Source organism: Trachurus trachurus, assembly GCF_905171665.1.
Source record: "Trachurus trachurus genome assembly, chromosome: 16".
Classification (NCBI taxonomy): domain Eukaryota; kingdom Metazoa; phylum Chordata; class Actinopteri; order Carangiformes; family Carangidae; genus Trachurus; species Trachurus trachurus.
Window position 1 is genome coordinate 11,676,791 of NC_139902.1, and position 27,418 is coordinate 11,704,208.

The window sequence follows — 27,418 nt, forward strand, 5'->3', positions numbered from 1 at the left end:
CAGTAATATAAACCGAGAGAAACAGACATGTGAGAAACGAGATTCAAAATGCTAGTGTACAAAAAACACAGTTTATTCAAAGTAGACAGTTGATAAACATGATTTATCATTCTCAGTAGCATAACGACCTTCAGCCAGAGGTTATTAGAGTAAAACTAGCCTGATGTGCTTTGGCTTGGGACCTTTATCAGAGTCGTCCTGTACAGCCAGACAGTATCAGCACCGAACTAGAGCTGCAACTGCAGAATTTAACACAAAGGAAATATTAGTCATTGTGGATGACGGTAGAGCACACTGCGTGATATATGTGTTGTCAGGTTGTCATAGACAAAAACAATTGCTCAACAAGTAAAGAGGAAGCAAATTTAAAGTCTATGAGTCAGTTGCATTTGGTAAAAAAAAAAAAAAGTGACTTTCTCATGCAAAAAAGCCACAAAGATGTTATGTCAAATGTACTTCCATTTGCAGCTACAAATCTGGCTGCTTAAAAAAAAAGAAAAAAAGGAAAAATGCCTATTGTGTGTGGCTTTCTAAAACATAACTTTCATCTACAATGAGTTTTTCTTTCATATTTCAGTTTGGTTTGGGAAGACATGTGTAAACAATGTGAATGTTCTTTCTCATTGCACTGGTAGCAACAATTGCATCCACATTCATGTTGTTGCTTCTTTCTTTCTGGTGTTCTTTATCCGTTCACAATCTTAAAAATCTACAAAAACAAATAAACTATATCTGATTTTTTACTCTTTGTAAAATAAAAAGTGATAGAAACATTGGCTGTTGGTACATTTAACTCATGCATATATTTTGACTGAAAAAAAAAACAGTTTTCAATGAGATCATAACCTTGCAGTATTTAAAAAAAAAAAGTGTTGCATTCAATTGCCTCAATACTTTCATGACAAATTGCAGATCTTTTCCCTGTATGAGTATGACAGGGAGTCATTTCAGCCCATTCTTGGGTTTGTTTGCTTGTCTTTGCTCTCTGACCTCTCAGGGGAATTTCTACCAGGGAAAACACTTCTGTAGAGTTTCCGGCTCCCATTTCTCACCACCACCACCACCACCACCACAACAACAACCAACGGCAACAACTGAGAACTCTGATCCTGAGATCTTCTGTATATGATGGGAATGAGCTGTGGGAATAAAAGTAAAGCAGGATAATCCTTCCACTTTACTTGTCTTAAAGAGAGTCTACAGCAGGGAGGACGCCTCTTGTCTGATCTGGCTTCTTTTGGGGGTTGAAGGTAGTGTAGGGGTCACAGTCAGTTTCTCAGACTGGACTATTTGAGATCCTGATAAATCGGGACTCAACCTCACTGTGAGATAACAACAATTTATTAAATCATAACACACATACTTGGGACAGAATATCTCTGGCTCTGCCACTTGTTTTGAATTGTATTTAATTATAATTCACAATCTGTTCACACTGCACCAGCCTCACAATACAAAGACATCCACTACTACTGTACATCTGCACTAGTCAGATGAAGGCCTATAGAGGGACTGTAAGATTTGTGACATTGTGCATAACATTAAATGTATGTAAAAACAGTAACTTGGAGGCCATGTTAACATCTGATTTGAAGACTGTTGGTTTGGTTGATGCTACAGAAAAAAAGGTTACTACAAAAACGTTTCATACAACCATGATGGCAAAGTCAAATAGCTCTAATTAATGGGGATTCATGGTTATTATAATGGCAATTGCCCTGTTTGGGTTAGAAATAGATTTATTTTTTGTCTTGCTGCTACTTACTGTTGGTACAATCACCTCTGTGACAAATTCCTGAAGTAGCCTATAATTGGTCTAGCCATAGTTTTGCAGCACAGAACAGCTGATTGGCTCAGTTCAGCTAATAGGTGATAATTAGCAGCTCGGCTTACAGGTGGGGAGATGAGTGACGCGTTCACTGTCTCTATGCAACACCCGCTATGAATTTAATAAAACAAAACAAAAACAAACAAGAATCGTGTTCATACGTGCGTCCAGAGCTCATCGACCTATGACAGAAGACGGGACTCAGAAGTTCCGCTTAAAAAGCTCAAGGATCTTAACTGCTCACATGTGAGTCATGGTAAAAAACTTCCTTCCCTCCCTCCCTCCCTCCCTCTTTTCTCTCTCCCCGCCTCATCCCCACTGAAGCCCCACAACACAACCATAAAATGACGGTGCTGCAGTGGCTGACTCCGGCTCTCACAGACGGACAGCACCGCAGCCTCTGTTGGACCAATTAACTGGCCCGTCTGCGCGCTGCCCCGCCGAGCGCGTGTTTTCCTGGGCGGCCTCTGCTCTGCTCCCTGCGCCAGGACACACAGACACACAGACACACACACATACAGACTGGACATACAGACACTCGGCAGCGCGAACATTTACAGAGCAAGTTCACAATGGGGTCGTCTTGGGCTTTAATCTGCTCCACTGTGCTGGTCTTGGTTTTACTGAGCTCAGCAAACAACGGTTGGTGCTGTTTCCTTTTCTCCTGTCTCCTATCAGTTGTTGGTATCACGCTGGGAAATGTTGTATGTGTTGTGTTGTTTTGTGGGACATCAGGCCGGGCTCCATTTTTGTTCGTCTGAAGTGCGTTTGTCACGCGTGTAAACACATTTCTGCAGATTTCTGCAGCAAACAGACTCGGAAACTCTTGAAGTGTGTTGAGATGTCTGACTTCTGTCAGTGGTGTAAAGTAAACAAGTTGCTACAATTTATTTTATGGTGCTTTTAGATTATAAAAGAAATTGATAGAAAACAGAGTTGAAACTTAAGATACAAAGCTAAAAGCATTATTGTGTGCAATATAATAAGACATTGACAGGAGCCTGGACTGGCCGTAACTTATGTAATGAACTTGAATTCTTCCTCCATTATTGGCTGTTGCCAGTATGTTTTGTTTTCCATAATGAAAATATTTGGATTTGACTTCCTGTTTTCCCATGTGCTTCCAGTAAAACTCTAATACTCTCTGGCATTGATTTCACCAGTGTCTAAACTCTATTTGAGGGAAGAAGAAGATACCATTCCTCTAAAGGGTATTCCCTTATTTAGTGTTTTAATGAAGGTGGTAGAGAGCAACTCAGTGGTCCAAATTCACCCATAGGTGTGGGTCGAAGTCTCGTGACAGAGAAGGCCATAGCATATGATTTACATAATTTACACACTCAAGCTTTGTCAGATCGGGGTTATTGTCATTCTGTCATTTTTCACGGTTGTCCTTGAACTTGTCACTCATCTGTATGTCATTCTGTGTGCCTTAATTGTCAATCAAAATGTGTTTTTCAGAGATGGATGTACCGGATTCTCACATGTTACAGAGAGAGGTGGACTGGACAGAGCTTTTTGATCCTAAGGGTACTTACTGTTTGTCTTCATATCATCTGTTGTGACCATGTTTGGAGAAAATAACACAGCTGCATGTTCCCTTGAAACATCTGTGGTGTTTACTTGAGTTTGTCAGCCTGGTTTACTTTTAATCTGGCCAGTAATGAATTAGACAATCAGTGGTGCTGTCTTTTTTTTTTATAGAGCTCCCTCAAATAGAGCAGGTAGAGGTTTTTCCAGAACCCTTTATTCCACAGAGAGGTAAGGTCCTACCTTCCTTCCTTCCATGCATCTATTCATCTATCCCTTACTTATTTGTCCCCTTCCTGCTTTACTTCACCAATATTGTCAGCTTCAGTGATATAAAGAAAAAGATATCCAGGTAAATAATATTATCTTTATTCCATCAGGAGGCTCCAGACCTGGAGTCTTGACACCAAGGGGACGTATGTATTTATTTTCCTTGGGTTTCTATTTACTTTGTACCAACTACCACTGTAAAGTGTCAATAAACATTGTGATGTCTGTCCTTTCCTCAAAGATCCACCAAGTTTTAGACCCCGCACTCCCGTGTGGGATTATCCAGTCCAGTTTCCTCTCAGCCGTCCGACTGCCAACAACCTCCAGGCCATCTGCCTCAATGGAGACCGTCGTCCTCGCTACTCAGACTCCTACTTTCCTAGTGGTGGCTTTGGTGTGCAGAGGCTAAGGGCCAAGGCTGTCAATAATTTAGAGGCCTGGTATGGCAAATGCTGTGAAGATTACCAGACTGGGGACAGTGAACAGACAATGTGCTGTGCCACGCAGGCGGTAAGTTTTTGCAACAGCTCAGCAGTTTCTTACTCCTTTTTGTAAATGTAGAAATGTGCAATGTGGTGTCCTGTATCTCTTTGCTCTAATTCTTATTCTCTTGGTTTATTTGACATTGTTGTTGATAAAGCCTTTATTATTTCACAGACTGGATTCCCCACCAGTATGATAAATATGAAAAAAACAAGATGCATCTCATGTTATCCACTAAATCTCTCCTGTAGAAGAAAGCTGATAATAGTGTGCTATTTTTTTTTGTTATTTAAATGTATTAAATTAGGTTGTTTTTTTTCTACTTTTCAGGCTCACACATACCAAATACCCATTCTTTTTTTTTTAAATGACCCATGAAACATTTCACAACACTTAACATTGCAGTACTGTTGCTGCTTACATTTTTTAAACAAAGCTGAAGTCCTTGAGCACTTCTAGTTGATAAGACTTTGTACACAGCCATGCCAGACATAACAGACAGGCCTTGGCATGAGCATGAATGAAGGCAAGCAAGAACCAAACAATTAATCTTAGCACCATTTTCTAGCTTGTTTTATTTTTTTGGTTAAGTATGCCTAAAGATACTCCAGGTAATTGTGGGTGGTCCATTCATTGACTCAGCCTAGAACCTCAGGCATGTTGACTTTTCCATAGACTTAATGTAAGCTTTAAAGGATCAATTCATATGCTGCATTCATTCAACAATGATGTCTTTTTGCAGTGGGAGCTGTCGGTCACAAGCTTCTGTGAGGAAGACTCACGGATTAAGCATCGCTGGTATGATTGCTGCAAAATGAGGGGAAGCGACAGGCTGAACTGCTTCAACAGTGATGCCCCAAACCCAAACTATGAAGCAACAGAGGAGATCCCGTTGCCCTCACTCCCTGCTACTGAAAGCTTCATCTTTGATCCCCTCTCATGCCAGAGGTATGCAAGGGAATTAATAAAATGAGCATAACATTGACAGTCTCATTAAAGCAGCATGAGAATAAGCATAACCAAAATCTTATAATATTTAAAATCAGTTAACTCTGACAATGTAGTTTTGAGACGATTCTCCCTTTAGAGTCCTAGAGCTATAAACACTAACTAGAACATCAAATGTGCACTGATGCACCACTTAAAAATAGTTCCCAAAAATGCACTATTTACTAAGAACTCCATTGCTCATGCTGCTATATCAGGATATTATCAGGAACGTGTTTTGACAAGAGGCTTTAGCAGACCAGTGTGTTCTTGTATGTGGATCTCTGATTGTGGAATAAGCAAGAAAGTGCTTCCAGCGCAGCATCACCCCTCTCTGTCTTCAAGAATCTCAAGAAAACTCCTCTTCCAACACCTCTAACACCCCGACATGCCTCAATAGCTTACTTAGCATGCACTTCTTTACCTTATCTCCTAGCACTTATTGAATGGAAGTACTTGGTATTTACATTAAGGTCTCTTTGTGCTCTTAAGCTTTATTGTTGACCTTTGTGAGTCACTTTGAATAAAAGCATCTGCCAGATGAGCAAATGTAAATCTTCCTTTCTTCCTCCCTTCCTTTTTTAAGTTACATTCGTTTTATTATATTATATGTTTTGGGAGACATCATGTTTATTTCAGTTGGGACTGGGGCTGAAGAGGACCAAATGCCAACGAGACAGACTAAAGGGGAATTGGACCTGAAAGCTCTATTTTATAAATATGTTGGGAGTATTGGCAAGAGTGTGCTGCAGTTACCAGTGAAACAGTGGAGAAAATGAATAATAATAGATTGAATACATTTAGAATATTTGAATTAGAATATATATATATATATTATAATATAATTTGGATGCCCCTTCAAGTTTATTGTAACCACTACAACCCACTTTATTGACACAACCAATGGAGTGGTTCAGCTGAATTTTTTCCACACAGTGTTGGTCTGAAAGCACCCTAATACATTGTTAGTGCTGGTCTTCTCATGGTATTTTATAACAATAGAGCATCACTTTTCTCACTCATCAAGCATATTTCATATTGCAGACCACACTTCCTTGTTTTTCAATGCATCATCGAGGCTGAAGGAGGTCATGTTTTTGCTGACCTTCCAGTATGCCTCATACTTTGCAGGGAATCGATGACTCCATACGGTGTCAGAGCAACGAGGCAAAAGGAGGTGACATCATCTATTTCCCAGAGAGTTAACATCAACTTTCCTCCTGGACGACCCTCAGCACATAACATTGGGTCACTCTGTGGCAACCAGAGCCGTCGGCCCCGCTACAGTGTCAAGTGCCTGCCTCGTATTGGCTATGAATGGCTGGTTCGTCAGGCAAAGACCATTAATCGTATGGAGAACGGCTTCAAAAAGTGCTGTAGAAAGAAGAGGGATGTGCTCAACTGTGCTGACCGGAAGGTAAAACAAGGAATTTGGAAACATAAATATTTTTGCTTTTTACATGTATATTTTGCTTTAATTGAATTTGTTTTCTTATACCTGCTTAAGTGGAGTGAGGAGCTTAACAGGTTTTGCAGGATTCAGAAGGCTGGAGAAGATGGTTCCCAGTGTTGTTCAAGTGAGGGGGAAAATGATCGATACAACTGTTTCCAAAACACTTCTCCTGAACCTCACTACAATATGACTTCTGATGACACTGAAGAGCTGTCACTTAACAACATCTGTGAAACTCACAAGATCATCAAGAACCAGTAAGACATCGTTTTCAGTGTTTGTCCTGCGATCTGGTTTTCTGTCTGCTTACCTGCAGTTCTTCTGTTTTCCTTTGATGCTTTTTGTTATTTTTCCTATCACAAAGTAAATCTCAAGCTACCTACACTCTGTTGTACTTTATATTAATATTGCCATAGATCTAAACATGTTATTTCCTTTTAGGTTCCCCGTTGGGTTTCCTCTCAAAAGATTTGTTGACAAATGCTGCCCCCTGTCTGAATCAGACAAGACTGTTTGTTCTGCACAAAAGGTGAGTTCAAAGAGTGGAGCACAACACATCACAGGGAAATGTTTGGAGAGGAAAGTTGAAGAGTTACTAACACAAAATTCTAAATTGATCCTATCGCTCATCTTATTGGTTTTTCTTATCCCCACAAAATCAGATTGTGGAAATGTCAGGGACCCTGTGTTCATCTGGGAAGCCTACTCCAGCTGTCCGCCGCTGTTGCCGTCTGCCTTCAGAAGAGGCTCCACAGTGCATCTCCAAAATTCTCATGGATGCCATCGCCAAAGCGACTGGTGTCCTGCGTCAGAAGAAAAGGTGCCCCATCGAACCCTGATGACGTTTTGCTGCTGACCCTACTGGCGTTGGGGTCATTCAGGAAAGTGGCAGAAAAGGCTGCCTCCAGTCACTCAACAGGAAACAATGCCATGGTACAATTTCCACTTAGAGTCTGTAAGATGAAACAAATATGCAAAATGTGTACTGCATGTTTTTGTTTGAGATCACATGAGAAACATTACTATCACAAGAGTACATTTATGATTAACGAATGTATTGTTAAATGCACAATTTATAACACAAACTGTGTCACTGTACCACTGTTTTTGTAGCTGCTTTATATTTTGATAACAAATAAAATGCATTTTCTTGATTCCTTTGGAGCTGCAAGATCAGCACTCTTTTTTTTATATGGTTTTGTGGTTAATATATCTACAATAGTTATAGTTAACAGATAATAAAAACATTTTTTAAATGTTCTTTTTGTGTGGTTTACTGTACTCCTTTCAATGCTGTTACTTCAACAGTTCAGACCTTGTATGTGTGGCTGGCATGGTGAGGTACTCCTTATAACGCCAATGTATACAGTAGTCACAAATGCGTATAATGAAAGAATATATTTTAAGTGGAATTTAAAATGCATACTTTGTAAGACTTTAACAGAGCTCAGAAAACAACATTAACAAACTTGTGTGAAGACTTTAATGACTACGTAACAAACCACTATTTTGTGTTCTATTTACACTTTTAATTTTGATTTATACTGTCTCTTTTAATACTAATGTTCACTTAAGCTTACAAAATTTGCATTTTTTTCAATTAAGGAACATTGCCCCCCATTAAATTGATTAGATTTTATTGTGCCATGATGATCAGATCACCCACAAAAAACACAAATTAAATCAATAAACAATGAAATAACAATGTGTCATGTACAAAACAAGTGTGTCACAGTAAGCAAAACACTTTTTTGTGACTAAGTTAAGAAAAAAAAACACAAGTAGTGCATATTTTTCATGTCGTCTTTGGGTCAAATTTGACCCATAACCACTAGGTGCTGCTTTTTGACAATGGGTCACACTTGTGCTTTCCACTGAACACACCCACACACACACACACACGCACAAATTTCATCTGAAAATGACTTGTATCCAACACACACTTGCACACACAAAAGTTGCAGACACGAAAGGTACAAAAAATAGTAAAAAGTAGCAATAAAATAGAAATTTAAATAAAATAGAATACATTAGAAAACATTCTAGTGTAAAACATATTATATACAATAGAATAGAATAGAAATAAAGATACAGAAATTGTATTGTGCAAATCTATCTGTAATTGTTGTAACTCCAACTCTGTATCCATGTTGTGTTAATATTATATTCAAGGGCCACTGGAATAATACCTGTCCTATGTTTTGTGTTTCAAACTTGTAAACCATGCATGTAGTGTATGACAGAAACTGAAACTGCCCCCTCTGGCCGCTGGGGGCGCTGTGGTGCTGCTGCGACACGATGGGCATCAGACTCCAACTGTCGGCGCTGTCTGTGATGTGAACAGTCAAACCATAATGGCGACTGCTGGGACAGCAGACTCGGGATCAACAGCCCCGACAGGTATCTGGAGGCTAAATATTCCTCATTTGTTGCCTTCTAACGAACGAGCAAAATATCCGTGTAACGTTTTGTAGTGATGAAAACGATGTGATGTGGTTAAATGTGTCTTTATACTGTCCTGGTTAGCCTGTTAGCTAGCTAGCATCGAGGCTACCTAACAAATGAACCAAGCGGTGGCTGTAGCCTGTTTAGCTGCTGTGTTAATCAACGTTAGTTGTAGTAAATGTTATTGCTAACAATCACGTGGGGCGTTAGTTATCAGGGTAGCTGTAGCTGTACCGATATTAAATTATCTATTGGGGGTTCCTCGGGTCCACGTTGGCTAACAAATGTTTTGTTATCAAGCCGGTTATTATCGTTAACGGTGCCTTTTTTTCTTCTGTGCTAACTGTTAACTGGACGCAGGCGGTAAAAGAGGCACGAGGTTTATAAAACATCGCTCTCCTGCTGAGTAAATGGACAGGACGAGCTCTGCGGCTGCTGTTTCTCGCGGGTGTATCCACCCAGGAGAGGTTAACGGTAGCTACACCGTTATCCCATCGCCTTCCTCGCCCATTTCATCCCTCCTCCTCCTCCTCCTCCTCCTCCACCACCCCCTCTGTCTTCCTGTCTGTCCGTCTGTCCAGGTTTGCGGTAAAGTTAATTAGCAATTTCCATTTACTATCTTCATCCGCTCTTATCAGCTACTTTACAAAGTTTAACACTTAAGGCCATGTATTATCAAAAGCAAATGGTGACGTTATTGATTTCATAAACTCTTAAAACCATTGACACATGCCTTTGATGCTTATGTGGTTAATGACCAGACTGGTTTCACTCTACTGTCCGTGTTCAGCTATTGTAAGGATTGTCTGGGATTTCCCATTACAGAGACATGCATGATTAGTTGCTTATGAATTTGACTTTCTCTGTCTTCAGAGGCCACACAGGTATAGATGGGGTGGTGGGCTGCTCAAGTGCTTTCAGGTGGTATTTGGTTTTCTGAGGACAGGACAGATGATGGAGACCTTTCATCTCGATAATCCATTTAGTTGTGCGTCACTTATTAGCTTCCCTGTGTGTAGAGGAGTTGCTCTTCCCTTGGTAACCACCCAGTCTGAATCAGTGAATAAAAATAGTGGCTTCAGAGCGCTCCCATGGCCTCCAATTGGCCGACAGCCTGAGACTGTACAAATACAAGATACAGCTTTCTGTCAGACACACACACACACACGCACGCACGCACGCACACACACACACACACACACACACACACACACACACACACACACACACACACACACACACACACACACACACACACACACACACACACACACTTGAGTGACAGTAGCATAATGTTGTTTCCTGTATTAGTCCTTATTGGCCTTGTTTCCTAATCAGGCCAAGAACCAGTATACTGTATATTTATGGACCATTCACAGGCAGAGACGATTTGAAGTGACTCTGCATGCCCCATATTATTTTCTTGTGCGAGCTGCAGGCTACATGTGAACGAGGCTGGCAGGGAGTTGTTGGTAATATACAGGGAGGAACAGATGGTTTGCCCATTGTTGAGAGGCCTGTCACTAACAAGCTGAAGTCATTGTTAAGTAATTAGGTTAGTCCAATTCTAACGCAGAATCTGCCGCACACTGTATGTTAGTATCTGGTTCTACCTTGACATTGGAGAAAACATTGTCACATGATAAAACTAGGAGTGCAGCTAGGGACAAATTTCATAAATTTAAATAATCTGTCAGGTATTATACAAAAAATGTATCCAAGGCGTTGTTGTAAAGTTATGTGTTTTATTTGAGTCATCAGTCCAAAAGCCAAAGACACAGATTACATATGTATATGATAATATGTGTATATCTGATGATGATAACAATAAAGCAGCTAATAGCCTATATGTTAAATCAAAATGGAGCTGCTGCTTCCTCACAATAGTTGTTTAACTTTATCTCAAAGTCCCTTAGTTTATTTATCATTTCAACACTAGATAAACAACATTTTGTTGTGGCTACATGAGGTAATGCTTTAAATGAGTTTCGTGTCGCTCATTTAGTAGGTTAAGCCATTTAGGCTGACCATGTCCTGCTCCACAGATATTAGGACTCAGTTCTGGAGGAGAGCATTGCAGCGAGGTACTCGCATGGGTGTGTGTGTGTGTGTGTGTGTGTGCGTTTCTGTGTGTGAGCAGAAACTGCATGAGTAGTGATGATATAGTGTGTTGTTTTATACAATGAGAGGGAATGTGGGAAGAATGATGCTCACTGTTTCCTGGAGGATTGCAGTGTGGTCCTGTTTACCTCAGAAGAGATGCATGGCATTTCAGTGATCCCCCTCCCCTCCCCTTCCCTCCCCCCGTGTTATTAACACTCCCATCTTTCTTGGGTTGAAGTGTCCGTTTACTGTGCATCGCCTGGATTGAGTGTGTTGGCTGTAGATTGTACACACATGATTGTTACCACAGGTGTATAATCTTCCTAACATCTTTTTGTGTGTATATTGACCTGTGGCACTGCAGCATTGAAGTAGACGTTGCCATTGGTTACAGGCTAGAGGTGGTTGCGGAGTGGGCGAGATAGTAGGTTTAAACAGCAAGTTTATGTAAGGACAGAGGAAATCACGTCGAGTCTTTCTTTTATTTCGGCTGTGTGCGCTGTTTTTGAGGAGCACAGACCACATGTCTGTGTCATATATTACAAATTTGCTTTTTTCCTTTTTTGGTTGTCAGTCCAGTAAATGTTACACACATCCAGAGTTTGTGTCTGCGCACAAAATTAAACTACACCTCATATGATCCTCAGCTGAGTTTGCCAGATATCTTATTTTAACAAGCATCATGTGAACATGCTGCAGTTACACCAAGATACCGTGAGACACAAAGTAGGCTGTGACACAAAAAAAACTAGAAATTGTACCTTTTAAAAAAAACATATGACGTTGTGGTTGTAGACTCTCATCCTCGGGGACTGGATGAATCTGGAGCAGCAAGCTCCGGGGAGAAGTAGTTCCAGTTTACAGAGAGCTGGTGGTGTCAGAGTCAGTAACTGAGGCCACATTTAGGTCTGGACTCATCATTGGCCTTATAGTCATCAGCCGGTGCTGGAAATATCCCGGCTAATTAACCAGCAGAGGGTTTCTCTAACAGCCATTAACAGATTCTTCTACGTTAAAAGTTGCCAACTCGACGTTGAAAAATTTCAAGCACTGAGTTTAAACTGACTGCTGCAGTTTATGGGTTTCATGAGTATTTTTTTCTAGTAGCTTATAAAGACTCAGTATCTATCACATATTACATCAAATTAACTTGTTTTTCTGTCTCTAGGGACCAGCAGCATCCGAAAAATGGCCCCTTCAGAGGTAAGACGCTCAGAAACTGTCTCACTAAACTGACAAAACACACCTGCAGTATGTATAGCCCCAAGTAATGAAAATGTTGATCCAGTCAACTCAGTGCAGAGAAGCAGAACAGGTTTAGCATTCATGCCGCTGTCATGTGTCAAAACATACCATTGTAATAGGTGAAGCATTGTGGTGATGCCCTGTGTTCAGACTGAAGGGTATTTGTTAGACTCCACTTTATATTTTATGTTATACGGTATGTTATTATTATTATTATTGTTATTATACTTTGGTAACACTTTACAATAAGGGTCCCTTAATTAACGTTAGTTAGTACATTATTAAGCATTAATTAACTGTTTACAGATATATTAACAATCATTATTATGTATTATTTAGGATTAGGAAACACATTAATTAATGTAGCCTATTAATACGCAGTTAATTAATGTTTACTACTCAAAGTTAGTTAATAAATGTAAAAGTTGAATACTGTAATTAGTTATCACTATGTATGCATTACTCAGCATTAATTAACACATTAGTTTATATATTAATGCTTAATAATCCTACTAACTAACGTTAATTAAGGGACCCCGATTGTAAAGTGTTACCTATACTTTTTTCATTGGAAATCAGAATATGTTTTAAAATAGTGTGCATTTTGATTGCTTTGTGTGTCATCAGACATGAGGTTTTCTTGTGAAAACGTTAAAGCGGTGTGTTCTAAAGCTAACATGGAGCAAGGGCTTTGTCCTGTATTCACCAGCAGAAACACCCCCACACCTCCACCAGACCATATTTAAACTTTTTTTTTTTTGCTCCGTCCCTCTCTTCAGATAGCCGGCTCTTCAGGCACAACTCAAAGTATGAAGAAGACCATTGGACACCGGGGCGTTGAGACCACCACAGGAGAGACCACCTATAAAAAGGTTAGAACGGGGTAGAGGTCGGTGACACCCGTTTGTTGACACCCACCACAGCACTGAACGGCGGAGGTGAAATGTGGAAAAAGACCAAGGTGTACACGCACATGTTTGGTGTTTATGATCTAAAATTAGTTTGGGAATTTCTATCACAAGTCACCTAAACATAGCCAGTGAAACAGCAGAAGTCACATGGGAGTGAAATGGTGTTGGTTCCGATGCTTACCCTCTCTGTTCCCTCTCCAGACCACATCATCTGCCCTAAAAGGTGCAATCCAGTTGGGCATCACTCACACAATTGGCAGCTTAAGCCAAAAGGCGGAGAGGGATGTTCTCATGCAGGACTTCGTGGTGGTCGAAAGCATTTTCTTCCCCGGGTTGGTAGCAGAAGTCATAGTTGGGTAAACATTGATTATTATTATTATTTTTTTCATGTACTTAATGGCTTTTCTGTCTCCTGTTCTGTCTGTCATGTATTTTCAGTGAAGGGAGTAACCTGACACCTGCTCATCACTACAGTGACTTTCGCTTTAAGACCTATGCTCCTATTGCCTTTCGTTACTTCAGGGAACTGTTTGGCATTCGACCAGATGACTATCTGGTCAGTAACTGCACAAAACACACATGTACTATGTCTCCAAAAAGTGTTACTGTTTTGACTTTTGTCACTGTCCTTGTATTATTATAGGAGAACGGGTTAGTTCAGCATTCATCTGTGTTTTCTGCCCCTTTTAAGGATGAGAAGTGTCATCTGTTTAATGAACAAAGCATGAAACTTCACGTCATGCCTGTTTTTGTGTCATTTTTATCACTACCCTCAGGTTTAACAATCCCTGATTTAGTTACAATAGAGCAGTACATTTGTCCACCTGTTTGATCTGTTTTGACTGGGGTACTAATGCAGACTCCTCTTCCTATTGAAGTACTCTCTCTGTAGCGAGGCACTGATCGAGCTGTCCAATCCTGGAGCCAGCGGATCTCTTTTCTACGTCTCCAGTGATGATGAGTTTATCATCAAGACTGTTCAGCACAAAGAGGCTGAGTTCCTCCAGAAACTCCTACCTGGATACTTCATGGTGAGCCTGGGTATAGTGTGCTCAGTATGAGTGTGAGTTTATTATTGCAATCAGTATACTTAACGTGAGAGTAGGCGGCTTGAACGAGTGAGAGCGATAATTTATTTCCCATTCAAGTCATTAAAATATCTTTTTTCCCATATTTTTCTTCTCCCTACTAGAATATAAACCAAAACAAGCGCACCCTGCTGCCCAAGTTCTACGGACTGTATTGTGTTCAGGCAGGGGGCAAGAATATCCGTATAGTAGTGATGAACAATCTTCTGCCTCGGATAATCCCCATGCACCTCAAATACGACCTGAAGGGCTCCACCTATAAGAGACGAGCCTCCCCGAAAGAGAGAGAAAAGGCGGTTCCCATTTACAAAGACCTGGACTTCATCCAGGACTTGCCTGACGGCCTGCTGCTGGAAGGCGACAACTTCAATGCTCTGTGCAAGACTATACAGAGGGACTGCTTGGTGAGTTACAGAGAAGCACTAGGTTTTCCATGGGCAGTGCCCAAGTTGAATGCATTATTGTGTTGCGGAGTCTTAACTTTCCAGACATCAAGACTTTCATCTAGCAAAACAAAGGTGCAGATAAATGAACGCCAACACTGTTTTTCTGCTGATAAACTCTTAAGTTTTTATTTTTTTTAGAGGCGTCTGTAATGTTCTTTTTCTCCTCAGCTAGTTCAGTGTTACATGTAGCTTAAAGATGAGCTCAACCAGTGCTGGTGGTGTCGTCATCAGGAGTCTAGTGTTGAAGAAATGACTCAGGCTCGCATGACACTGCAAACTAATACTTTGTTTACTTAGAGGGGCGCACCCTCTGAAATGATGGGAATAGACTGATGGCATTTATCATTGTGGTTAACACAAGACGTCAATACGTTTTGTGTAATTTGGGTCATTGATCTTGGGAAAGCCAAACAATATACAGGACAGAGGGTGCATATTATTTATTGACAACATCATCTCTAATGCTTACTTTTTGTTATTCTGATCTAAAGCCACTTCTCTGTTGTTGTATTATTCTTTCACATTTCAGTAACACTTCAGTAACTCAACCAGCAGGGCCACTCAACTCTGTGAGCTGCTGTGTTGCTTCCAGTGGTACAACTGTGCAGTTGTTGTCATCTGACAGTGTTTATCTCATCACGTCATCAACATTTTTCAATAGACAATTGCACCTATTTGAGTGTTGCTGTCATCCACCATAACATTTGAATTTATTTTAAATTGAGAGGCCTCCAGCATCATATCAAATATTATGAATGCTATTTTGATTCTAAAAGTTTTTTCCGCAGCTGTAGTGGAGCAAAATCTGGCAAAAAACATGTTGCCCATGAAACTGTGTGTGAATGCTGTGTGAAGATATACAATATTGCTCTGGTTTATGTTAGTTTCGATTTATTGTATTTTCATGTTTTCTGTAGCTCTTACAGAGTTTCAAGATCATGGATTACAGTCTACTGATGGGCATCCACAACATGGACCAGGCCAGTCGAGAGCGGGAGCGCGTAGGGGGCAATTCGGGGGACAGCGGTGGATCAGAGGGGGCCGTGACTCCAGATCAACGCCGGCCACAAGCTCAGAGAAGTCTGTACTGTACAGCCATGGAGTCCATCCAGGGAGAGGCTCGGGGGAAGGGAGCTTTAGATTCAGAAGATCAGTGAGTCTTGTTACTTTGCTGACAAAAAGCAGAGCTGAATTTGAACTTAAAAGTTTGTTCTTGGTGTAATCTGTGACCGTAACAATGTCCTGTTGTTGCTTCTGGCTTCGTCCTTCCAGCATGGGTGGTATTCCATCACGTAATTCTAAAGGAGAAAGGTTGCTGATCTACATCGGCATCATCGACATTCTCCAGTCCTACAGGTCAGTGTCTCAGCAGGCAAATGACTTCGTAGCATGAAAATGAAAGTTTTCCACCTACACGACACATCTAAATATCTTGTGGTGATAAGTTGTTTTTTGTTTTTTTTCCTGTGTAGGTTTATTAAGAAGTTGGAGCACTCCTGGAAGGCCTTGGTCCATGATGGGGTAAGAGCCTACACACCAAATATTCAGTGAAATGAAAAAACAACAACTTGGATGGTTAGAAGTGAGTGTATGTGACATGTTGTCAGGTTGTCTGTCAGGTTTTAATGGCACCGTCTCTGGTTTACTTTAGGACACAGTTTCAGTTCACAGACCTGGCTTCTACGCAGAGCGTTTCCAGCAATTCATGTGCAGCACAGTGTTTAAGAGAATTCCACGTAAGTACGCACATGTTCTCACTCGAAAGCTTAGAAAATACAACATCGAAAAGCCCCGATAACTACCAGGATACTTTAATGTATTCTGCATTCTCATGTATATCCTCAGTAAAACCATCACCGTCGAAGAAGAGTCGTGGAGGAGGTCAGGGCGGGCTACGGAGGGCCCCCACCCTGGGAGGTCCCACCCCGCTCTCCCATGCAACAGGACAGTCTGACTCCAGGCTGGTGTACCACAGCCACTATAAAAGCACAGAGTCCGAGGCCGACAGTGGTATGCGAGCACGCAAAGCAATTTCCCTCGTAGCTGTGCTTGGCGTAGAGATACAGCTGCTGAAATCTGCTCTCATGCTGCCCTCAGGTGTGCAGATGGGCAGACCTGATCTCGTTCCGAGGACCCCTCCGCTGGTGGACAACGCTGCTGACTGCGAGGCCAACCTGTCCACCTCGTCACTAGGCAGCACGGGGATTGCCTCCACCTCTCCTCCTCTGCGGTACAGATGATAAACTAAAGTCGTTTTTATCCTTCCATCTCTCTTTACTCAACACCGTTACGATTTTATTTGCTCTGACTTTTCTCTGCAGGTCTGTAGGAGTGGAAGTGCATAAATCAGCAAACACAGACCATGACCAGGGTGCTTGCCACAGGTACAGAAGACGGGGATGGTCGAATCTGAATGCACATCTATTTTTCCTCAGCTGTGTCACTGTGTCTCATCAATTGTTGTCTTTTTTTTCTATTACAGTTTTGAGGCAGAAGAGGCTATAGACAATTCTGGCAACTTGTCTGGAAACGAAGATGTAGTTTCACTATCAGACATTGTCCCAGAGACCAACATCTGTTTTGTAAGTCTAAACGATGAAATTATATGTCTCTGTTAGAATATTTATCTGCAGTTGAATTGTACAAGCTAACACATGTCTTTCACCCTGCATAATACTTTGAATTTGCTTCGTTCTTCACAGTAAAAAAAAAAAGAGAAACAGACGCAGTGCCATCTACAGTTGAGGTGTTTCTGGACGATGTGAGGTGGGCAGAAGAAAGGATGAAGAGAGAGAGGAAGTCTCGACCTCGCGCAGCCTCCCCTGTTGCACCTTTGATGTTTTCTCAACCATACACAGTATAGTATGTACAGGGGGCGCTGGGTGAAGCAGCGAGGTGCAACAGAGGTTGTGACAGCGGGGAAAGCAATGATGGGAAGATCAAGACGACAGTGTGCGGTAGGCCTTAGTCCTTCCCAACCATCACCACCATTGTTACTGTGCACGCACAGTTTGTCCACACCTGTCCCAAAGCCCCAACGTCTTTCATAAACACCTGGGGAAAAGAAGGTGCACAACCCTGAATTGACAACTCTTGTTTTAATAGCCCCAGCAGCATTACATTGATCACAAAAGGGTTTTCCTCACCATTAACAACTCAACCGTCTGCTGCAACCTCATAATAACCAAAATAATTAGTTGTATATTATAAAAAGTCACCAGCGGATGGTGAAAACAGTCAAAGTCTCCATAGAGTCAGTCCTTGTGCCCACTTTTCACAGCATGAAGAAATGTGAGTGGGCGCAGATAATATTTCAGCAGGAACACACACACACACATATACACTTAAGAGCACACAAAGGGCATAGCCTGCATTTGTAGGAGTGAATACTTTTCTTGTGTGCTCATGCACAGTCTAAGTGGGTTCACATTTCTGTGAGTCACCCACTAGTGTTCCTGTTACCGCACATCCATTTCCTCCTCCTTTTCCTCATGAGCAGTGGGGGAACTCTGAACTATCAGTGGTCATCGTTCACAATCAACACTTGCTGCTGTCGACACCGCAATCACGTCTGCATCTCTTTTGTACTGATTGTGGATGTACAGTATTAGTTTCAAATCAAAATTTTTCGAAACGCTGAAGGGATGAGTCGAACCAGACCATTACCTCTACGGTAATTTGTTTTTGTTCCATGTGTGGTGATAAGTTATTCTGCTGGAAGCCACAGCGGTGCTGCAAAGGTCCAACTCGATCTTGCCATTGCTGAATGTACATTACAATGTTTTTCTTGTATAGTGTCTTATTAACATGGCAGACCACATTTTGTATAACCCTGAAAATCTCCCCCTCTGATGTGACCATATGTGCTGAAATACACAGAGAGAAGAGCTGTCAACAGCGTCGCTGGCTGGTAGATGCTGCTGAGTGTCTAACCAGTAACGTTCAAGCTACCGTCTGTCATGGCTGTGCCTTTACATGTCTCTCCGCTTAACGTGGCGTATAACTGACTCTTTTTTTTTTAACAGGTTTAGTCTTGTAGTCGCACAGAAACCTGCCTTATCACTACAGCCGAAGTTGTCAAACTGCCATTTGTATGTCTGGACCAACCAATCAGTTGTCAGGGTTCAAAATAATTTCAGATTGTAATACAAACACTAGTACAATCCCCTTTTTAGTGACGAGTGTCAAGTGCTCATTTACCTCAGTTCATCAGCTCAGCTAAACCCCGTAACTCTCATGACGTGAGACAGAACTGATATCTGTCGATCCGTCTTCATTTCTGCTGGTTACGGAAATGACACACACCCACATTCACCGTCGGACCAATATTACTTCCTAAATGTGTAAAATCATTTCTTTGTTTTGTGCGCAGTCTTACTAATGTTTTACTTGACGGCTCATAGAAGTTAAACCGTGTTTTATGTTTATTGTTCAGGGCACTAAACAAGCCCCCCCCCCTCGAGATATTTCTGATACAGAAATTTGAATCACTACCAGGTTGAAGTGTAGCAAATCTCAAGATCTTCAGCATCATCTCATTTTATGAATTACTGTTAATGCTTGTTGAGCACATGTGGTCTGTGCAGCAGAGAGGGAGAAGGGGAGATGTGAGTATAGAGAAAGAAGGAAAATTACTCACATTCATCAATGCACAGTTGAGGATTCAGGACTGGGCCTTTTGTATTATAAACCAGTTTGCAGCACCAAAGAAAAGAGAAGGGAGTTCCTGTGAATGTTCAGGATCCAATACAGATGATATGAAAATAATTAAGACACTCCTGTACACCTGCATGGACTGTTGTATATGGTAATAACACTGAGTTAACCTGTGTTTTAGGATCTGTTATTAAACTGGATGTTTTTTTGGGTTGTTTTTTTTTCGCTAAACAATGTCATGTCTGATGGGCTGTATCTGACATTAACCTAGTCCCTGTAAAGATTTATTTTTCTTTATCAAAGAATTACTTTACTTTGGTATGGCCTGAGACATTTCAAGAGGTAACTCCACATTCCTGTGAAAAGTTTAATTTACTGCAATTGTGGTAGCTCATAGAACCCATTATTTACCATCTTTTTGTGTAGTTGGAAAAATGTACTTGAAGTTGATGACTTCTGATATAATGCTAAAACGTAACATGCTGATAATTTCAAACAGATCAGTTTAAAGTTGTATTTATTCGGTTGACAGTCAAACAGCCACCAAAGAACAACACTCCCAAAATATCATTTGAAAAAAAAAAAAAAAAATCCACATTATGTTTTGCGACAGCTTCATTTTGATGTGTAATGACCCGACAACTTTTTCTTTTCTTTTCTTTTCTTTTTTTAAATGGGTGGTACAGTGTAATTGCTGGATACAGACCAGTTGTGTTTCAGTTACGTACTACACCCATGGCACAAGAGAAACATCATCCATTGGTGCTTAAAGGGCGGTGCACTCGGTGTAGACACTACAGTACATTTAAGTAATGCAATATGAACCACAATCTGTCACCTTTCAGCTCTAAGAAGTATATTTATTAATATGATTGTTTGCTGTCGGCTGAAATGCTCAAGTTGTATTATGTACCTTATATGATTGTACGTATACTGTAAACTGACAGAAGGATGTCTGAAGACTTTAAAGTGTGTATAGCCTATGAAGGGGGAGTATTTGACAATTTCACTTTTTATATTTCATGTTTAGATTGTGATATGATAGATATATTCTCTCCATGATGATTATGGGTTGTTCAGCTCCCATGCTTTTTCTACATGAATGTTTCACACGGCTTACAAGCCAATGTTGCTGGTTGTCCTATATGCTTCAATTACTATATTTTTACTGTGTATAAAATGTGTATATGTACATAGGAGTCACGGAAATGCCTTCTCATGCAATATGTGCTGCCTGTCCCTCCTGCCATGTTTCAGTTATGTGGTGGTGATGTTTTCATGTCTGATTTTAAAGGATTAAACATATTTTCTAAATCTTGGTTTTGGTCCTTATCTACCTGTCACTAGTGTTTTTTTGTTGTTGTTTTTTTTAAATGACCATCTTTTAGATATGTGAAGGCATTTTAATCAGAACAATGTCATTCACACGATGCAGTGAATGCTGTAACAAATGTTGCTGATAATTAGGTGTTACATAAAATCTTCTTCATTGTCCACCATAACCTGCCCTTTGAGTTCATACTCCAGGGACTTCCAGTTGAACACATTGCCAGGCTTCCAGTTGTACATACGAGGGTTTAAGAAGTTCCTCTCATTCGTCTTCATGTTGTAGTATCTGAGCTGACGGCCAGAGAGGACATAGTCCCACATGTGGACTAGAGTAATAACTCCAGTGAAAGGCTGAAACTCCTCACCATGGGTGTCATGGCCCAGGATAGCGGTGGGTGTTCCACTGATGGGCTGTCCAGGTTGAATGTATCTTTTGATGGTCGGTTTGTTGTCCAGCAAAAGCTGAGCCAACCCATTGTCAGAGCGCCAGGTGGCACACAGAGAGTGCCAGGTGTTTACAGGAAGTTGCAGTGACGGGAAGTATGTCGTCCTGTCCTGGACATGCATCTTGATATAACCCCATCTGTTCCACTGGAGCGTGAAGGCATGATTGTGGTCTGAAGTGGACAAAGAGAAGAGCGTGTAGTCCCCCCCGTAGTCTGTAATAAATCTAAACAGATGTGACACTTGTGAGAAACTGGAAAAAACAGCTCTTCAAACATTACAAGAAGGTTTTCTTGATACAGCACCTGAGACAGACGGTGGCAGAGCTGAAATTGGTCATAGATGTCAGGAGTCGCACATAATCTCTGCTCTCCGTGGGGAAGATAAACACTTTACTTGACAGATCTGTATGGGTGGAAGATTAAACCGACAGTCCCTTAAAAGAGGAAAATGAGCAGGAAAACTGACAATGATAAAACATTGTAATTGAAATAAACCGAAGAACTTAGATATAGTGTGTCCATCAAAATGCAGTTTGTACTGTTAACAAAACTTGCTGATTGATCAAAGGTTGGCATACCTTCAGGTTCTGCGTAACAGGTTGCAAACATCACAATCAAAAGTAAGAGTTTCTCCATCTAGGATTGAAAAACGTTGTTTTGGTATCACCGATTCACAGTTTTGTAATAATTGCATGATTAAAATCACTTCAGCTCAGTAATTGTTGCCTCATTCTCTTCTCTTGTAAAAAGTTTTTTTTGTTGTAAATTCAGTCATTGGTTGTTTGTGTCAATGAGTAAATATTACATTAAATTTGCATTTTAACAGTAAATGTAATCAGATCACCAAAATATAGGACTATGTGAGAAAAACAAATGACAAAATTTGAAAATGAGTTGGAAAAGTGCTTATTTTATATTTAAAGCGCATTGTTTGACCTACCTTGTAGCCTGGCTGTGTCAGCTATGTGTTGATGACTGGGACAATCCAGTTTTGGGTTGCCTGGCCTACTTTTTATATGTAAGACAAAAGTTGTTTGCACTGCTGTGGACTATTTCTCAACTCTAAGATTAATCAAACAACAAGGGGGGGAACTGTTGTAGCACGAGACACTGGCTGTAGGCCTATGGCTCACTTGCAGATTTCATTTTTGCCCTAATGTCACATGGAAGACACTCTTCCACTAGGAGCACCTTTAGCCTGAGGTGTGCCAGGTGGTGCCCTTGTAGAAGTATTATGTAAAAATCTCAATTAACAAATGCATTATCTCTTTAAATATGTGAATGCACAAAGCAGGGCACTAACCTATGACCTCTTTTTCAGTGTTGCCCCTGGCTATTTGAGAGCCTGTGCACACCAGTGATTCAAAAATATAGTCAGATATTTTAGCTGTGAAAACCTCAGAGTAATATATTGTTTACGTTTTAAAATAACTCATTGAGCCTAATCATCACATTGTTAGGAGACTTGTTTTCAAAGTGTTTCCCACCCATAGACTGTATAAACTTAAAAAAAAAAAAAAAAAAAAAAAAAAAACTTCATTACCCACAAACCCCCACGATGACGTAGCAACCACAGATGCCAAGATGGGGCTTGAAAGTACTATGGTCTGGTAAGGAATTACAAATACATTTAACTTTAAAACTAAGAGGGCTGTCTCTATTCAGAGTCAGACGTTATTTGATGAACTGGTTTTTCGTCTTTTGGTGTCGTTTGTCGGAAACAGTCGCGCAGGTTTTCTTGTGTTGTTGAGGATGAAAGATGCTCAAGGCTGAGTCACTTAGCTAACGTTAGCCAGCTGCTAGTACACAGCTAACCGCTTACAGCCTTTCAGTCAGGTTACGGACATTTAACAAGTTATGTCTTTATCAGTTCCAGCCAGTGTTGTGTTGTTTCTTATCGTCTGCTTATCTCAGCCGCAATATCCAGACTGAGCTTCAAGTTGAGATAAAAAATGTCCCTGTATTACGAGCTAGCATTAGCCAGCTAGCAAACCTTAGTGTCATTGTCAAAACATACAGCTGCTCTCCAGATGGGTCTATTGTGGCCTTTAACTGAGCAGCTTAACGCACCGATTAGATGTGTTGTCGATATAACTGTGAGTCTTTATGTTGTGGAAGCGTCCACACACACAGAGAAGATGTACAATATGAAAAGCATGCTATGATGCAGCAGGGCTAGCACTTGGGCACATTGATCATACAACATGAAAAGCATGCTATGATTGCTATACAATATGAAAAGCATGCTATGATGCAGCAGGGCTAGCACTTGGGTACATTGGTCATACAACATGAAAAGCATGCTATGATTGCTATGGTCATACAATATGAAAAGCATGCTATGATGCAGCAGGGCTAGCACTTGGGTACATTGGTCATACAACATGAAAAGCATGCTATGATTGCTATGGTCATACAATATGAAAAGCATGCTATGATGCAGCAGGGCTAGCACTTGGGTTTCCGTCTTGTCACTCTTGTTTCGAGCTGGTTTCAATTATTTTCAATATAAATAATTATTTTTATCGAGGGTTTGAAGTCAATACATGTTTGGAGTTAATGCTTGAAATTGATGATTTAAAAAGTTGCAGTGACATTTTCCACTCCTTTTTACATGTTAGACAGTATGGACGTGTGTTCTGTATGCATTGTTTAGGTGTTGATTACCGGTATGTTGGATGAGTGTGAATACTCACAGGTGCTGTTGTGAGTATTCCTGGTGTTTCTTCCGAGCGTCATGTGTGTGTGTGCAGTAGGTGTGTTCACTACTTGTAAATGGGTTAAATGCAGATGTATGATTTCTTGTGTTGTGATACTTCTTTCCTAGTGTGGATAACAGTGAATACATGCGAAATGGAGACTTTCTGCCCACCAGACTGCAGGCTCAGCAAGATGCAGTTAATATTGTTTGTCATTCAAAGACACGCAGCAACCCTGAGAACAACGTGGGCCTCATTACCATGGCAAAGTAAGATGCACTGTGTTTAAATTCCTTGACGTATAATATTACAATATGAATAAATAGTACAGTATGATGATATGTTGTTATGTCTTTGTGCAGTAACTGTGAGGTGCTGACCACACTGACCCCAGACACGGGGAGAATACTGTCCAAGCTGCATGCTGTGCAGCCTCGCGGAAACATCAGCTTCTGCACCGGCATCAGGGTGGCACATGTGAGTATATCTGGTAAAGTACAGTCACTTAAATATAATGCAGCCTTCATTAATGTGGAGGCACACTTGTCTGCTAGTGCTTCAGAAACAGATTCATCTCCATTGCATCCTATACTCCTTGGTTTGACACAAATGTATTTTGTTAATTCATATGGTCTAACGTTTTGACTATACTATGTTTCTTTCTGTAGTTGGCACTGAAGCACAGACAGGGCAAAAACCACAAGATGCGCATCATTGCATTTGTTGGTAGCCCAGTGGAGGACAACGAAAAAGACGTGAGTCAATTCTGAGTTCAGTCAAAGTGTCTTGCATGTTAATAGTTATCATGGGTTACAGGGAGAGAGACTTTCAATGATATTAAACTATAAAGATAACCTTTAATTTGATGATAGACACTAGTAATCATGATAAATAGTTACAGAATGCACTTTGAACACTGCTGTGTACACCAAAGCTGAAAGTTACATAAAGACACAACACACTTAGGAGCAAAAGTCAGTATCCGTTCAGAAGTTAAACACAATTTATTACTAGTATGACATATGTTTTTTCTGCAAACAATACCTTTACATTGTTGGTGTGAATGTGCAGACAGCAGATGCCTCACTCAAAGGATGAAGTCTAGTAAACATGATGAATAATGTACCTCCTTAGTAATGCCTCTTATTGAAATGTACATACTGATATGACATCTGTCATATAAAATGTCATTAAAGTAATATGTCTAATAAGCATTTCTTTTTTTTCCTGCAGCTTGTCAAAATGGCAAAGCGACTGAAGAAAGAAAAGGTCAATGTGGATGTCATTAACTTTGGAGAGGAGGTAATGTCTTTTTTAAATCAAATTTACACACAAACACATATGCACCCTCCTAAATGTGCCTTTCTCACCTCTCTACGTTTTCTGGTGCACATTCCCAGTCTGGTATCTTTGTCTCCTCTGCAGGAGATGAACACAGAGAAGCTGACAGCCTTCATCAACACACTAAACGGCAAAGAGGGAGCAGGCTCCCACCTGGTGACAGTGCCTCCAGGTCCCAGTCTGGCTGATGCCCTGTTGTCCTCACCCATCCTGGCTGGAGAGGGAGGTGCGGTGTTGGGCTTGGGCGCCAGCGACTTTGAGTTCGGAGTGGATCCCAGTGCAGACCCAGAGCTGGCCTTGGTAAGAGATACACAGTTAGTCTTGTCATTTGCCTCTAAAAATATCTGAATAGTATATCAACTATCTTCAAAACTAGTTTTTTTCCCCCAGCATATTCTGTGGTTTCACACTATGAGCTGTATTCAGAGTTATGTTTGTCTGTCATTTGTATTAAATTTCCCCAGGGATTTTACTACAGATGAAATAAGATTGAACAGCTCAGTAAGAACTAATTTTTCCATCGATTTCTCTCTCTAGGCTCTGCGGGTGTCTATGGAGGAGCAGAGACAACGGCAGGAGGATGAAGCTCGCAGAGCCGCTGTTGTATCTGCTGCTGAAGCTGGCATTTCCTCCCCTGCCGCAGATGGTGGGAAATTGTCCACCAACTTTATTTGCCCATTTCCCTCCAGTATTACAGACAGATGGGTTACAGCTTTGATTTTCACGTTCCATATTTATTTTTCTGTTTCAGAGTCTGAGGATGCGCTGTTGAAAATGTCTGTTCCACATGCAGACCCATCCACACCTGCCTTACCAGACTTTAGCCGTATGACAGAGGATGAACAGATTGCCTATGCTCTGCAGATGTCCATGCAGGGACCAGGAGCAGGTTATACACATATTTAAACCTTTCTGAATTTGCCTCACCAACAAATTAATAACCTGTTAAACAAACTGGGATATAATCCACATCAATTCAACTACAATACAATCAAAATGTATCCACAACAGCATTGTAATCTATTAGGAGATATAAATACTTTGCCAGTTGAAGTCCAAATATCCAATGCTTTAGTCTTCGCTCTATGTTTACTTCTGGAATACTTTAACTTTAATTATTCTCACATTAGATGTAAATCAAAAGCCTGTACACTAATCCTCTAAAAACCCCATTTTCTCTGCTCAAACTAAATTTCGGTTTAATTTTTCCTGCAGAGTTTGGTGCTGAGGACATGGACACTGGAGCTGACATGGACTCCAGTGAAGCAAAGGTAAGCACAAGTCTTCACAAGTTCTCATTTTTGTCTAAAAGACTGAAAGCTGCATGTTACAATCAGTTACCATATATAATCTGTGTTTAGGATGAAGAGGACTACGATGTGATGCAGGATCCAGAGTTCCTTCAGAGTGTCCTGGAAAACCTTCCTGGAGTCGACCCCAACAATGAGGCCATCCGTAACGCCATGGGCTCTCTGTCTTCCCAGACGGGCTCCAAACCTGACGCCAAGAAGGATGAGGAGAAAAAGAAATAAACATTCAAAGAGGAACTGAATACATGGCAAATAAAAAAGACCTGAGAATTGCACTGCATGTGTTATTCACATTTGCCCTTCAATACAGTAAATGTTTTGTTCACCTTTGTTTTATGTAGCTGTGTTAACTGTAAACAACTTTTGCCTTTTTTTTTCAACTTTAGGTTAAATAGTCTAGTAGGAAGGAGGGGTCCCAATGTCCCCGAGACAAACATTTTTGAAACATGGTTTTTTAGGACCCTTAAGGTGTCTACTTAAGATTTTTGCTTGTTGCCCGGGACAACTTATGTCCCATGGGTGTTTTTTGGCGGCCATTTTGAATTTATGTCCGCACGAATGGCGAAAACGCCAATTTTCATAACTCCTAAACCAGACATCATACAAAGACAAATGAACACACTTTTTCTGATCATTTTAACACCAGAAATCAAATGAAAAGGTCACCGAGATGATAAAACCACTCTTTATCAGAGAAAAATGAACTCCAAGTAGTATTTTTGTATAAATTACTCAAAAAAAGTTCGGAAATGTTTTTTCAGTCCAAAATTTCTCCCTTTTAATAACTCCGGTTGGTGTTGTCTTTTACACCGATAGAAAGCCGGATTAGTCACGTTTCCAACGAGGTA

General features: G+C 40.7%; 4 protein-coding genes across 5 annotated transcripts; 3 read left to right on the plus strand and 1 right to left on the minus strand.

The window, feature by feature from the left end:
• The first annotated feature begins 2,223 nt into the window (after positions 1–2,223).
• LOC310999340 (extracellular matrix protein 1-like) lies at positions 2,224–7,798 on the plus strand. Its single transcript, XM_083989701.1, has 10 exons — positions 2,224–2,470; positions 3,290–3,358; positions 3,533–3,589; positions 3,739–3,774; positions 3,870–4,138; positions 4,854–5,059; positions 6,230–6,515; positions 6,606–6,808; positions 6,993–7,080; positions 7,214–7,798. Exons 1-10 carry the CDS (start codon positions 2,401–2,403, stop codon positions 7,388–7,390), a joined length of 1,461 nt encoding a protein of 486 aa, XP_083845827.1. The 5' UTR covers positions 2,224–2,400; the 3' UTR covers positions 7,391–7,798.
• Positions 7,799–8,890: 1,092 nt separating this feature from the next.
• Positions 8,891–20,915, plus strand: LOC310999075 (phosphatidylinositol 4-phosphate 5-kinase type-1 alpha-like; the record flags this gene model as incomplete). Of its 2 annotated transcripts, XM_083989389.1 has the most annotated exons (16): positions 8,891–8,951; positions 11,042–11,080; positions 12,268–12,302; positions 13,124–13,216; positions 13,457–13,587; positions 13,694–13,811; positions 14,134–14,286; positions 14,448–14,747; positions 15,707–15,942; positions 16,062–16,145; positions 16,262–16,310; positions 16,441–16,525; positions 16,635–16,799; positions 16,887–17,019; positions 17,111–17,173; positions 17,272–20,915. In XM_083989389.1, the coding sequence occupies 16 exons, from the start codon at positions 8,906–8,908 to the stop codon at positions 17,405–17,407; spliced, it is 1,866 nt and encodes a 621-aa protein (XP_083845515.1). In that variant the 3' UTR covers positions 17,408–20,915. The 2 variants fall into 2 exon arrangements, with proteins under 2 accessions (XP_083845515.1, XP_083845514.1); XM_083989388.1 differs by lacking the exon at positions 11,042–11,080 and having other exon boundaries at positions 8,906–8,951.
• On the minus strand, positions 19,946–22,225 carry LOC310999076 (mucosal pentraxin-like). The gene is made up of 4 exons (XM_083989390.1): positions 22,161–22,225; positions 21,799–21,856; positions 21,524–21,623; positions 19,946–21,444 (listed from the first exon to the last, which is right to left on the minus strand). Exons 2-4 carry the CDS (start codon positions 21,854–21,856, stop codon positions 20,916–20,918), a joined length of 687 nt encoding a protein of 228 aa, XP_083845516.1. The 5' UTR covers positions 22,161–22,225; the 3' UTR covers positions 19,946–20,915.
• Positions 22,226–22,743: 518 nt separating this feature from the next.
• Positions 22,744–26,845, plus strand: LOC310999644 (26S proteasome non-ATPase regulatory subunit 4-like). The gene is made up of 10 exons (XM_083990173.1): positions 22,744–22,830; positions 24,048–24,188; positions 24,282–24,396; positions 24,588–24,674; positions 25,153–25,221; positions 25,345–25,560; positions 25,798–25,906; positions 26,012–26,149; positions 26,476–26,531; positions 26,622–26,845. The coding sequence occupies exons 1-10, from the start codon at positions 22,805–22,807 to the stop codon at positions 26,790–26,792; spliced, it is 1,128 nt and encodes a 375-aa protein (XP_083846299.1). The 5' UTR covers positions 22,744–22,804; the 3' UTR covers positions 26,793–26,845.
• The last annotated feature ends 573 nt before the right edge of the window (positions 26,846–27,418 follow it).